General features: G+C 53.3%; 1 protein-coding gene across 1 annotated transcript; it reads right to left on the reverse strand.

Annotated features, from left to right (window-relative positions):
- Positions 1-4,974: 4,974 nt before the first annotated feature.
- Positions 4,975-13,925, reverse strand: LOC116554504. Its single transcript, XM_032282447.1, is given in 4 exon segments — positions 4,975-5,499; positions 5,501-5,630; positions 9,186-9,263; positions 13,805-13,925. Coding segments are annotated over 4 exon segments (576 nt in total). The 3' UTR covers positions 4,975-5,252.
- Between the last annotated feature and the right edge of the window lie 818 nt (positions 13,926-14,743).

Consider the following 14,743-nt stretch of genomic DNA (forward strand, 5'->3'; position numbering starts at 1 on the left):
TGGTCCCATGGGATTTGAGGGTTCCTTGGTTTCTTCTCTTTTCTTTCTACCCTTCTTCTCCCTGGGTGACCTCATCTGTTCCCATGGATTGAAATATCCTTATGCCAATGACTTCCAAATATGTCTCTCCAGCCACAACCTCTCCTCTGAACTCTGGACCTACATATCCGGCCATCCACTTGACATCTCCCTTTGGGGTCTCCCAGACATGTCAAGCAGATCATGTCCAAGCTGGTGTCCAGTCCTTTCCCAGGCAACCCACCCCCCCCACCCCCTGTCTTTCCCATCTCAGTAAACCCCGCCCCCCTCCACTAGCTCCATCCAGAAAGCTCTATGATCTCCTGGCTTCTCCCCATCCATATCCACGATCAGGAATTCATCCACAGACCTGTGTGTCCTGTCTCTGCAGATCCACAGCCTCACCCCATCAGCACCCTAGTCCATAAAGAGAGACCTGGCGACACAAATGAGGCTTCAGAGGGAAGATGGGGATGTCGCCTCTAGTCATGAGAGTCAGGGTTTGTGTGGAAGCTGCTCCGCCAGGGAGAGGTGGAGACTCAGGGCCCCGCCAGGGACACACAGGGAAAAACCGCTTCCCCCAGTCCTAGGTGGAGCCCCTGGTTACGCTCTGAGCCCCAGAGCCTTGCGTCCCCAGGGAGGCAGAGGGTGGAAAAGACTGATAGGTGGAGAGAGTGAGAGCGTCCAGAACGCCCTCCACTGCAGCACAAGGGCTGCCTCCCGGGTGGGCGTGATGGGAGAGATCACAGCACATGCAGCCCAGCCTCGGGACTTGGTGTCTGTGACCAGCTAAGAGGAAAACTATTCTTGCTTTTCTCTTCTGGGAATGGGCTGGCCCTGCTGGGTTCCACACCAGGTGAGGACCAGGCAGGTATTCTGTTCAAAGGGGTGTAAATTTGCCACCCATTTGACAGGGGAGAAAACGGAGGCATGGAGTTACCCGGATGTGAGGAGCAGAGCAGGGCAGTCCTGTTCAGGGCCCTACACGCCCTCCCGACGGCCTCCTTCCCGGCCCTGCAGCCCCCCTTCCAGACAGTTCCTAGCACCATAAAATAAGCGGACAAGCCTCACTCTGGAAGGAGCACACAGGGCTCTGTCCTTTCTGGGGCCCCACTTAGAAGCACAGTGGAGGTCTCCAGAAAGCACGCTCACACTGAGGTCATATCACCATAAATCAAGGGCCCCTGAGGGCTCGCACAGCGTTCCCAGTCACTAGCTGCGGGCCTGTGGCAGCTCAGGTTCCTCCAGGCCACACCCTAGACCCGGCTACTCCCCTTCTGACTTCTCAGGTCATATGGAGCAGCCATTCCCCTGGGCCCGGGCCCCCGGCACAGGAGACCTGGGCTTGCTTGCAGCTGTTTTGCAGAGCGTGAGGGCAAAATGGAAGCTGCAATGATGAGGGAGAAGGTGCTGGGGAGAGGGAGACGAGCTGGACGAGTGGGGCCCCAGGATGGTCATCCTTTCAGAGGAATCCTTGCTGGGCAGCTACAGTGGGCTAGACACTGAGTGATGGCGGCCGGGCAAGACCCGCAGGACAGGTGACATACAGCCCAGTGGGAAAGGCAGGGAATCAGCTCAACCATCCACTGTGGGCCATGTGAATCCGGCTAGCCCACCATCCAGAAGCAGGGGGTCCAGGAGGTGAAATGACGTGCCGGTGGCCATGGTGTGGAGGCAGGAGGGCGAGGGTTCAAAGCCACGCCCATCCAAACAGAACGCCTGCCTGTTCGTCACCAGGTATGAGGAATGCTGGTAGGATGCTGAAACAAAAAGGACTGACCAATTCAGTGCTGGCGAGGACACGGGGCTGCTGGACCCCTCCCGCCCCAGGGGCACCACCTCTTCGGAAAACTCTTTTGCAGATTCTTCCAAAGCAAAACACCCATCTGTGAGTGGCACAGCCATCCCACTCCTGGGTCTTCTCCAAAGGGAAATTAAAGCACGTAGCCTCCCCAGATCTTGGACACAAAGGTTCCCACTGGCTTTATTTGTAACGGCCCCAAGCTGGACACCACCCAAATGCGCATCTGTAGGTCCTCGGGTAAGCAAAGACCTGGGGTCGCCGTGGGTTCCGCTGCTGGCCTCTCCTTCTGTTTTTCTGAGTGCCCTCGGGCAAGCAGCATCTCCAAGCTGAGCCTCGGTGGCTTTTCCTGTGAGGTGGGTCTCGTGAGTGGGCCTGATTCAAGGTGGTGGGCAGGATCAGCGTGACGCGCTGGGGGAAGCTCCCAGCCAACTGTGAAGGGCCCAGCTTGGAGCGGTGGAGGGTGCCAGGCTCCAAGCAGCCCCAGACCTGGCTACTTGGCAGGTACCGCTGGCAGTACTGGGGCTGCCCCTTGGCTGCCTCAGCTCTGGGGACCCCATGGAGCACGAGGCATCTGGACAGGTAGTGGGGCCCTAGGAGGTGGCAGGGCCTGGGCTTCAGCCCTGTTCCCTGAAGGGCTCCGTGTGTTCCATGCAGCAGGCAGGGTCGGGGTCGTGTTTAAACTCGGGGGAGCCCAGGGCAGCACCCCCAGGCCACACACTGTCCCAGTGGCGTGGGCAGGCGGCCCCTTGGATGGTCGGGACAGCATAGCAAGGCCCTGGGCACTCATCTGACCAGTCACGTGGGGGGCCATCTGAGGGAACAGACAGGCAGATCCAACCCACGGTGTGGGGGCTGGGATTTGGGATGGTTTAAGGGCTGCGCCCAAAGCCTGGGGAGGAGCCTGGGTGGGAGTGGCTGGACCAGAGAAGGTTGGTGGGACCACAGCTATCCCGTGCCCGGCACCCTGGTAGCCAGTTCAGAGTGACTGTCCCAGACCCAGCTGAGGCTCCGCAGCCAAAGCAGGGCACACCTGGTGTTTCTGAGAGCCCCTCTGCCCACGGTACCTCGTGCCAGTCCCGCTGGCCCAGGGTCGGTCCTTAGGACCCCAGCCACTCACATGCTGAGCCCCCGCAGGCCAGGCCCTATGCCCAGCACGCAGCGGGAGCTCAGCCCGTGTGCCGGCTGAACAGTGAGACGGCTGTGAATGAACAGATGAAGCATCTCTCCCGCTCCGCTCCCCAGCTTCTCCACCGCAGAATCTGTGCCTGGCTCAGGAAATGTCTCCTCTGGGTGGGTTTTCTATTGCTGCATAACAAATTGTCACCAGTTTAAAAGCTTAAAATGGCATTTATCTATTGTCCTAAAGTTTGGGTGGGTCAGCAGTCAGGACATGGCGTAGCTGGGTCTTCTGTCTCGTGGGGCTGATGTCAAGGTGCCAACCAGAGCTGGGGTGTCCTCTGAGATTTGGGACCCTCTTCCAAGCTCTTGCAGCAGTAGAAGAAGCTATCTCCCTGCACCTGTGCCTCATGGGGCTTGCATCCAATCTCGCAGGAGAGTCTCTGACTTCAAGACCATTTTTTAAAGCCTCACCTGATTAGCTTGGGCCTGCCAAGGATAACCTCCAATTTGATTAACTCAAGGTCAACTGGTTAGGACCTTAGTTAAGACCTGCAGAAGTCCAGCCACCTTTGCCATATAAAGTCACCTCATCCCAGGAGCACATCCACGGTCTTCACAGCCCTGCCACAGTCCAGAGGAGAGTTCACAGGTGTGTGCCCACCTGGGGGCAGGGATGCTGGAGAGCCTGAAGCTCCTCCCAACCATGCTCTCCTTGGCTCTGAGACTGAGTCCTGGCCCCAGGTAGGTCATGGGGGAAGCTCTGCGGAAGGAATAAAGGAGGGAACGAGTGAGTGAGTGAAGGTGTGAGTCTGGCATCTTCCATCAAACGGTGACCTTCCCAGGGCCAGGGTCCACACTGCACTCACCTCTGAAATCACCATGGCAACTATGCTCCTGGTTAACCGTGAGGCTTTGAATGCTCACCTGAGCGAGTGGAGGAGGGAGGGGTGCCTCTGACTCTCCTCAAGGTCAGGGTATGTGCGGAGCAGCTCTGAGACCCAGTCCTCTGGGAGCCAGGGGCAGGCAGCACCCACGCTCTGTCCTCAGCACCGTCTCCTCTGGCTCCTCCACGCAGCGGCCCCTCCAGTGCACAGCGGCAGCACCCAGGGCAGCACAGGGACCAGTGGGAGGCGGGCTCCTGGCTGTGAGACCTTGGGCACTCACGGCCTTCTGCTCTGACCCTCCTGGTCCCCATCAGCAAGCGCGGCGTGGCAACACCTGACTGGCGTGCGGATGGAGCATTCACGGCATGGCCAGCACTCAGGGCAACGCCTGGGCCGTCTGGGAGCCCACACCATCGCCTCCTTTCATCCCCCCAACAGCACACCAGGCAGGTGCTGTCCTTATGACCATTTTATAGCTCGGTAAACTGAGACACAGAGAGGTTAAGTAACATGTCCAGAGCTGGGCATTGGGCCCATAGCGGAAGGGCAGCCCCTCTCACCTCTGACCACCGGGTCCCTGACTGGTGAGTCGAACGCCCTGCTCTCAACAGCATGCTGTGTGATGTCAGAAGCCAGCTGCCCTCTCTGTTTTGGCCCCGGTGTTGGGTTTGCTGGGGCCGCATGGCTAAAACCATAGAAGTGTATCGTCTCCCAGCTCTGGACGGCAGAAGTTCCAAATGGGAGGGGGCCACTTTCCTGATTCCAGGGGGCCCTCCGTCTGTGTCTCTCTGTGTCCAAATTTCCCCTTTTATTTTATTTTATTATTTTATTTTATTTTATTTATTTATTTATTTATTTTTTGAGACGGAGTTTCACTCATGTTACCCAGGCTGGAGTGCAATGGCGCGATCTTGGCTCACCGCAACCTCCGCCTCCTGGGTTCAGGCAATTCTCCTGCCTCAGCCTCCTGAGTAGCTGGGATTACAGGCACGCACCACCATGCCCAGCTAATTTTTTGTATTTTTAGTAGAGACGGGGTTTCACCATGTTGACCAGGATGGTCTCGATCTCTTGACCTCATGATCCACCCGCCTCGGCCTCCCAAAGTGCTGGGATTACAGGCTTGAGCCACCGCGCCCGGCCCCAAATTTCCCCTTTTAAAAAGGATCCCAATTACACTGGATGGGGCCCACCCTCCTGGCCTCATTTTAACTTAATTACCTCTCCAATGACCCTCTCTCCAACAAAGTCCCCTCCCAAGGTACTGAGGGTAAACGCTCTAACGTGAATTTTGGGAGGACATGATTCAGGCAACAGCAGCCACGGCGATCTGAGGTTTCTTCCGTCCTTGCCCCAGGTAGCGCTGTGAGGGCCTGAGCGGCCAGGCACCTTAAACGTTTTATTTTTATTACCCGAGGCTCGAACTCTCACACGCAAACCTGGGCTGTGCGTCTGCCCCTGGGAGGTCCTGGCCTCGCTGGCCTGTGGCCCCGGGCGTATCTGTCACTCTTCTTTCTTCTGCATTCTGGTTGCAGGCATTGATCCCTGCCCTGGGGTTTATTTTGCTGGGTGTCAGGCAGGAAAAGGGTCAAATTCCAGCGTGCGTGTCTGATGTTGCATCCCAGGACAGCTGGCCTGAGCTGCTTCCCCTGGCTGTGGGGAGTCTGTCCCGACAAGAAGACGCGGCTCGGCCAGGGGCCCAGAGCTGCGGCTCCTCCAGGGGCAGCTGAACTCAGCACCCAGCCTCAGGAAACGGTGGATTTGAAAGCAGAAATCCTTTTCTCTGAAAAGGGAAAAGAAAGTTCCTTCTCAGCATCTCTGGCTTCTTCTCCCCTGACCCCAAACCAAAACACTTATTTTACCATAGCAGGGCAAAAAACAAACAAACAAAAAGCATGTTAAAAACATTTTGTTGACAATTACAAAAAGAACACATCGTCTTTTACCTCGACGTGCTCCCAATCTCCCCTCAATCATTAGCGGCAGCCCTGGGTTCCGGCTGACTGCAGGTGTCCAGAGCAAAGGAACACACTGGACCTCACTCCTTCCCTCGCATGTGGCTTTCTGTCTATTTATTTATTTGAGTTACACAAGCAATATGTGTTCAGTAGGCACATCTCAGAAAGCAGAGATAAGCAAGCCCAAAGGGGAAAAAAGCACCTGCGACCTCCCAGCCACTAATCACCCTCATCAAGAATTAGCATCTGCCCTTCCATTCCTCTTACCGACTCACATGTGTGCATGGCTGTGTGTATGTTTATACGCATGTAGTTACGTACTAATTCAATCCCGCAAACTTGGTGTGAGGGTTTAGTGACAGCTGCCTCTCTTATTAGATAATTTTCAAAATTCCAGTTAAAATCAGCAAAAGTGGCAAGCTGTGGTGGCTCACGCCTGTAATCCCAGCACTTCGGGAGGCTGAGGTGGGCAGATGACCTGAGGTCAAGAGTTCAAGACCAGCCTGGCCAACTTGGCGAAATCCCGTCTCTCCTAAAAATACAAAAATTAGCCAGGCACGGTGGCACACGCCTGTAGTCCCAGCTATTCGGGAGGCTGAGGCAGAAGAATCGCTTGAACCCGGGAGGCAGAGGTTGCAGTGAGCCAATATCGTGCCACTGTGCTCCAGCCTGGGTGACAGAGCGAGACTCCATCTCAAAAAAAGAAAATCAGCAGAGGTAAGAAGGAGTTGTGACACACCTTGACGTTAGCAAAATGGGTTTTAAAAGGAGAAAAGTGGACTCTGAGAAGGCTGTGGCGAAGCTGTCACTCACACGGGTATCAGTAGGCTCACGGGTGTGCAGTGCACACATGTCCATACCGCGTTCCCATAGGCACCCACGTGCACTTGCCTGAACCTTTGTCCCTTGCCGGGCCACATCCCTCCCACTTCTTCATCTCAGTTTTTTTAAAGTTAATTTTAACTTTACTTTTTGCTAGCAGTCTTAGGTTTACAGGAAAATTGAGAAGAAAGTGCAGAGAGTTTCCACAACCGCCCCCTACCCCAGTTCCCCTATTACTAACATCTCACCTTGGTGCCAGGCATCTCTCTGGCTGCGCTGATCGGCTCCCTTGTCATGACTGAGGAGCCCCTGGGATCACTTTATTATGAGACTAAGGCCCCTAGTTTACATGAGGACTCACACTTGCTGGTGTACATTCCATGAAATTTGACAGATGCTATGGGGACATGTGCCCACCGCCAGTAACCTCCAGAAGACATTCCCTGCCCTAAACATCCTGAGCTCACCCGTCCATCCCTCCCTCCCCGCTGACCCCCGGCAACCACTAACCTTTTTACCATCTCCATAGTTTTGCCTTTTCCAGAAAGACACGTAGTTGGAATCGCAGAGAAAGCAGGCTTTTGGGTTGGTTCTTTTATCTAGCAACATGCATTTAACCTTCCTGAGAGTCTTTCCGTGACTTGTGAGCTCATTCCTTTCTAACTCGAAAAAATATTCTTCCCTCTGATTGGCCCAGAGATGGCCCACACAACCCAAGCTGGACCAATCAGAGTTCTACCTGGAATTTCGGTCAGAGTGGTCTGAATATAGACTCTCTCTTCCCATGGGAATTACAAAAGTCCCTTGCATTGGCCTGAAAGTGAAGCCAGCATAGGACAGCAGATGCACAGAGATGGTGTTCTGATGCCGTCATTGTCACCTTCTCGGTCGTGTGGTGCCTAAGGTCTACCGCTGGGTTCTCTCCTCACATGAGCCAGCATGGTCCCAGTTTTGCAGAAGGGTTAAGGTTTCTGTCACTTGCAACCAAAACTCCTAAAACAAAGACAAATGTTTTAACATGGATCTTTTTTTGTCAACAAATTCATATGACGTTGTTATTTTAAACATTTTTTATTAGAGTAAGATGTACATACAAATAAAATTCACCATTTTAAAGTGTACAGTTAGGTGAGTTTGACAAACACAGCTGTGTACCCGTTGCCACAGCTGAGGCCCAGGACAGTCTCATAATCACAAAAAAACCTCCTCACCCTGCTTCCCTTCTCCCAGCTCCTGGGAAACATGAAACGTGTTTCCTGCACCTACAATCTTGCCCTTTCCAGAACATCGCATAAATGGAATAATACAATGTGTAGCCTTTGAGTCAGCTTCTTAGCACAGAGCATTTTGGACCATCCATTTGGCTTGTTCTTTTTCATGGCTCAGTAGTATTCCATTGAATGGATGTACCACCGTTAGTTCATTTCAGTTGAAAGACATTTGATTTGTTTCTAGTCTGGGGTGATTAGGAATTCAGCCTCTGCATACATCTGTGTGCAGATCTTTGTGTGTACTTAAGTCAATGCCAAGGAGGTGTCAGGACCTTGAAGTCAGGATAGCTGAGCCCTCAAAGGACTCTCCTCAGCCTTGCCACATTGCTCAGACATATTCTCAGAATGAGAAAGAGAGCTGGCTAGGAGAATTCCTCCTACAATCATCAGAAGAAAGGCTTCCAGAAGCAGCCACCCCACTCTTCCCTCTTGGCCCAAAGCCCACCAACAGAGAATGAGATTCAAGTGTCTATGGGGGGCAGTGTAATGTTTTGATAAACATACAATAAGGAATGATTCCATCAAGCTATTAACACATCCATCTCCTTGCTCACAGGTATCAAAGCATCACATAAATATACGCTTACCATTTGTCAGTGCAAAATAATATTAATATACAATTAATATGCATACTTGTCAATGTGAAATAATGTTAATATACAATTATCATTTGTCAGTGTAAAATATTAATAATAAATATAAATAATATTCACAATCCAAAATATTGATATAATTAATGATAGTCAATTAATAATAATTAATACTCAAAACAAAATAATAATAATAACAATTAATAAGAGCATCATGTCCCCATAACATTTGTCCAATGTCATGGAACTTACACCACCAAGTGTGAGCCCCCCGTGTTGCCAGGATGGAAATAACAATGACGGTAATGGTGACGATGACGATCTCATGATCCATTGAGCCCTGGCATGGGTCTGACACCCACATTTTATTTTTTTCAGGTCTCATAATACTATTCCAAAGGCCCCTGTCCCCAGTGTCACTGTGAAGACCCTGAAGATGCACACGCTCTAGGCAGAGTGAGAGGGATGCCCCTGTTCACCCAGGACTCACAGTCTGCTTTAGATCCCTAGCAGGTGTTTATGGCAGTTCTCCCCGAAGGACCCTTACCATTGCATTGCAGTTACGCCTTGTCCCATTTGGTGCATCCATAAACAGACTCACCCCAGGGCTGGGCCGGGGTGAGTCACCCTCCTGCCTGCTTCCGGCTCAAAGATGGGACCTGGCGGGGCTCTCACCACCGTCTCACCCTGGACAGGCGACTCAACTCAAAGGAAGGCACCTACGTTGCTGAAGCTGTTTGGAAATGGAAACGATTCTGGATGCCGTCCAGCCGGGGACTGCCGGACCACCGAGAGACCTAGAACAGAGAGACACACAATGGACCACTGGCAGGGTCCTGCCAACGGTGGCTGACCAGATCCAGGCCCGGCCAGTCCCGTCCCTCCTGCCAGCAAGGGGACAGACCACAGCAGTGCATGGGCCGTGGGATTTTCTTTTATGGGCTTGCTGAGTGGACAGCTTCACCCTGGGCTGTTCAGATCTCGGAGACAGGGAGTGAGAATGTATCCTCCGTCCTCTCTCGCCCTGCCTCTGTGCTCCTTGCAAAGGCCGTGAACACACCACGGGGATGTAACTAATCACCACAGGTGTGCGTCCACCTTGAGATTTTCCTCTCCGTGAGTTCCCACGTTTCCACACGGTGGGTTGAGTGTCTGTGCGCTAACTAGCTCAGAGGTCTGGACTGTCTCCATTGTTAGCATCATTTATTCACTCAACAAAAACATCCACCGAGCCTCTCCTGCCCGCCAGAAGCTCCTCTGGGTGCTGAGGATGCAGCAGTGAGCAAGTCCCCAACCTCAGGAGCTGGCATTCTGTAGTTCAGGGAGATGAATAGTAAACCAAATAAACAGCAACTAACCACGAGCTGGACCATGATGGGTGGGCATAAGTGCTCTGGAGAAAACACACAAAGGAGTGCGGGGGCATTGGGCAGGCACCTCTGTGGACACCAGGACCAGCTCTGACCTTTCTGAGGGGGACAGGAAGGGATACCTGGATACCAGAGTTGGGGAAGTTGCTTCAAGAAAGCACAAAGCCCCCAACACAAAAGCTTGACCGGTGCGGACGTGCGGACGTTTCCGGGGCAGGGTGAACAAGGACGGACACGGAAATAACGGGACGTGGACAATGACCACCAGCAGGTCTGAGTCTCAGCAGCGGTCTCGTTACAGGGGGTGGGGGGCTGTTTCCTTGGGATCGGTGTTCAGGCTGTGTCTATTTCCAAGGCCCTGGGTCAGTTGTTTGTGTTTCCATATTGCTTGCCATCTGTCCAGGCCAACGCTTCCGACACACACGTGAACCTGCGTGAGCGCTGGCTTCCTCACCAGCGCCTGCTTTTCTCATGTTAAAACAACGTCATTCATGTAAAGGTATGAAACACCTCCCTCTCGCCTTTGCTGATTTTTAACTGTAATTTTTTAAATTACCTAATACGAAAGAAAGGCAGGCCAGGAGCAGGGGTTCATGCCTGTAATCGTAACGCTTTGGGAGGCTGGGACGGGCAGCTTGCCTGAGCTTAGGAGTTTGAGACCAGCCTGTCCAACATGGTGGAACCCCATGTCTACTAAAAATACAAAAAGTTGACTGGGCGTGGTGGCGCACGCCTGTAGTCCCAGCTACGGGGGAGCCTGAGGCGGGAGAACTGTTTGAACCCGGGAGGTGGAGGTTGGGGTCAGCCGAGATCTCACCACTGCATTCCAGCCTGGGTGACAGAGCAAGACTCTGTCTCAAAAAAAGGAAGAGGAAGGGAGGGGAGGGGAGGGGAGGGGAGGGAAGGGGGCCAGAAAAGAAAGAAAGAAAGAGAGAGAGAGACAGAGAGGAAGGAAGGAAGGGAGGGAGGGAGGGAGGGAAGAAAGATAAAAGAACGGCAGCCATACGTGAACCCTAACAGCAAGCTTGCAGGATTGAATTAGAAATCATGTCCCCTCTACCTGCCTTTCCACCATCATTGCCTGAGAAGCTTGTTACTTACATCCTCATCACACAGTGTCTCCAAATCTGGGGCTGTGTGAGCTGATTTTGGGTGGGACACAGATGGCTGAGTTTTAGCACTATTGTGAAGGGTGACTTTTAATGTGTAATCTATTTATGGCAAGTGACATTGATCCACCACATATGACAGTGCTACCAAGTAGCCTCTAAAAATACACTTATTTAAGAAAATAAGCAGAGCGGCCGGGCGTGGTGGCTCACGCCTGTAATCCCAGCTCTTTGGGAGACCAAGGTGGGCAGATCACGAGATCGGGAGTTCAAGACCAGCCTGGCTAACATGATGAAACCCCGTCTCTACTAATAAGCTGGGTGTGGTGGTGCGTGCCTGTAATCCCAGCTACTCAGGAGCCTGAAGCAGGAGAACTGCTTGAACCAGGACCTGGGAGGTAGAGGTTGCAGTGAGCCGAGATCTCACCACTACACTCCGGCCTGGGCTACAGAGGGAGACTCCATCTCAAAAAAAAGAAAGAAAAAAAGAAAATAAGCAGAGTGGAAGTGTTGTATTGTGATGGACTGATGGGATAGGTGGTATTCAGCAGCCTCAAGGTGCTGGGGGAGGCTGATGTCTCAAAGACTCTGCACTGTCTCATGTAATCATCCCAAGCACAGATACTGGAGAAAGTCTTTTTTTTATTTGAGACAGTCTCACTATGTTACCCAGGCTGGAATGCACCGGCATAGTCTCAGCTCACTGCAACCTCTGCCTCCTGGGCTAAAGCGATTCTCCTACCTCAGCCTCCCGAGTAGCTGGGATCACAGGTGTGTGCCCCCACACCTGGCTAACTGTTCTATTTTTAGTAGAGACGGGGTTTCACCATGTTGGCAGGCTGATCTCAAACTCCTGACCTCAAGTGATCCGCCCGCCTTGGCTCCCAAAGTGCTGGGATTACAGGTGTGAGCCACCGAGCCTGGCCTGGAGGAAGTCTTATTAGCCCCATTTCATGGAGGAGAAACAGGCTCTGGGGCATGGAGGCTGCCGGTGGCCACGAAGCCTCAGTGGCCCATTGGGCTTCTGTGCTTTTACCTGCGACAAGCACCCGCCTGTGTAGCAAAACAATTTCATTTCTGAAGTCAGGCTTCTACTTACATGCAGTTGGCCTTCCCTTGTGAATGGGGAAACTGAGGCCTGGAGGTCAGCCAGTGGGTCAGGACACAGTTCAGCCCTGAGGTGGGGCTCTGGCCCCATCCAGGAGCTCCCCAAGCAGCCAACTTTGCCAGCCTTTGATGCCTCTCCAGACAAAGGGTCTGGGCAGTGGCCACTCACGCACTGAGCCCATATCCCCACAGGCCTGGCTCTGGACTCTGGAGGCCTGAGGCTGCACCCAGGTTGCGGCTGGCCTGCCTGCCCCGGGGCCAGGGCTGGGTGCTTTCTGCTGAGTCACTAACAAGGCTCAGGCCTGACCACAGGACATTTTTGAGATTCCAGGGCTGGCTCCACGAAGGCCAGCATCGGCCCGCTGCAGGTCTGGCTTCACCCAGCCCAGAATCACAGCCTCACAGAGCCTAGAGGGGCCGTGGGAAGGGGAGTCCTGGGAACTGAGGTCAGGAGGCAATGGTGGCCCCTTTGGGGTGGTGCCCTCTGCTCACCCCTCAGCAGGGGTCCGACGGAGCAGTGCACAGGCAGAGATTCAGCATCATGGCCGGACTTCAGGCAAGAGGGGCCCCGAGGTTGAAGACAAGGGGCTCAGAGCTTGATTTTCATACACTTTCGAATTTTCTCAGAGTAGAACAATTTAAAAATATTTAATATTTTAAATTTAAAAATATATAAAATATGGTTAAAAAATTCTCCTACTCCAGATTCCCAGACCCCTAGTTTTCCTCCCTAAAGGCAATTGATGTTACGTTTCCTGGGTATCCATGCAGGGTTATGTATGCATCTACAACCAAATCTCTATACATGTCCACAGAGAAGCAGACATAGCTGCATGTGTGCATGTGTGTGTGCATGTGTGTATGTGTGCACGTGTGTACGTGTGTGTGCATGTGTACGTATGTGCATCTGTGTGCATGCGTGTGCACCTGTGTGTATGTGTGCATGCATGCACGTGTGTGTGTATGTATGTGCGTCTGTGCGCATGTGTGCATCTGTGTGCGTGCATGTGTGCATGCATCTGTGTGCATATGTGCATGTGTGCGTGCATCCGTGTGTGCGTGTGCGTGCATGTGTGCATGTGTATGCATGCGTGTGTGTGTGCGTGGGTGTGCGTGTGTGTCCTTTTATCCCAAAGAAAACACATCTTGTCCTTTAACAAAGAACGTCCTTTGCATCTAGCTTCTAGAAAGTGCTGCCAATTTGGGGGACCAAGAGAGGGAGGCTGCAGAGGAACATCGTTTGGTCAGATGTGAAATGTGATCTGGAAACCGGTGCTTGGCAAACATCTCCGAAGCCCTCAGTGACCCCAGAAAGGTGGGCGGGGCCCCTTCCCATTTTTCAGGCTGTCTTGGCAGAGGCTCCCTGTCACCAAGGACCTGAGGTTGTCACAGCCGGGCGGTGTGGGAACTGGCACTGCTGGGGCTCCTGCTGCCTGGGACACGTAGGTCTGCTCGGTGATCCTGAGCACCCACCCTGTGAACCTCAGTGTCCGCGGCTGGGGAGCAGAGGTACGTGCCCAGCCAGCTCTGTCTTCCCACAGACTCTCTATGGTCTAAAGTGACGTAATGTTGCCACGAAATTCTAATCCCCACTATCAGGCAAAAACACTGCGATGGGACTGTGTTCCTTCAGCAGAGAGGGTGCACATTAATAGTACCGACTTGCTAAACACGGATTCTTAGAACAAGACTCTGCTTGGGGTTCTATTTTATTGACCAGAGACCTGAAAAATGTCCTGGTCCTCTTCTTACGTCTGGGGGCCGCAGCTGCCCCACTGTGCACCATCACCCCTCCATCCGTGTCTGCCTCCTCCAGCAGGGAAGCGGCTCTGGAAGGTCCAATTGGTGCGTCCGTTGTGTCCCCTGCAGCCATGCCCAGAGCTGTGCCTGGGACCACGCCCCAGCTAAAGTAATAATCCGAATGATTTCGTCAAAGGAGCCTGGTGTGGGCTTAAAACCAGGAGGAACTTCCAGTCGGGCGCGGTGGCTCACACCTGTAATCCCAGTACTTTGGGAGGCTGAGGCAGGCGGATCGCAAGGTCAGGAGATAGAGACCATGTTGGCTAACACAGTGAAACCCCATCTCTACTAAAAATACAAAAAATTAGCTGAGAGTGGTGGCACACGCCTGTAGTCCCAGCTACTCGGGAGGCTGAGGCACAAGAATCACCGTAAAGCATCCCCAGTCCCACAGCACAGAGGTGGGACAATTCTAGCTCAGTGTCTCAGCCAGTGGGTTCCCACGTCCTCCCCGCCTCTCCCAAGCAGGAGACACAGTGACCCAGGTAACCAAGCATGGGCAGGTGCATCCCTGGGAGAATTTCAGCAGGCTGCCCTGGCTGCAGGGTGAGTCTGTGACACCCCCACCTCCCCATCCACACAGTGGACTGCTCACACGGGGACGGAAACCACACTGACTGTCGTTCCTGCCACCTGACCATTGTTCGGTGGCCCAGGACTACCTGGAGCCCCTTCCTGCCCAAGTGACAGCCAGCCCACCTGGGTCTGGAGATGGGCCTTGGGGACACTTCTCATCGGATCAGCCATGCTGCCTGCCCAGGAAGCTCCTCATGAAAGGCCTCCCTTGTGCACCTGGGCATGCCCAGCCGCCGATGTCACCCGAAGCCCCCTCTCATAAATTCCAGCTCCAAGGTTTGCAGTTATCGGGAGGAAGTTTCCAATTGCTGTTCA

This window comes from Sapajus apella, unplaced genomic scaffold (genome assembly GCF_009761245.1).
Source record: "Sapajus apella isolate SASKATOON/1434 unplaced genomic scaffold, GSC_monkey_1.0 scaffold14, whole genome shotgun sequence".
Classification (NCBI taxonomy): Eukaryota; Metazoa; Chordata; class Mammalia; order Primates; family Cebidae; genus Sapajus; species Sapajus apella.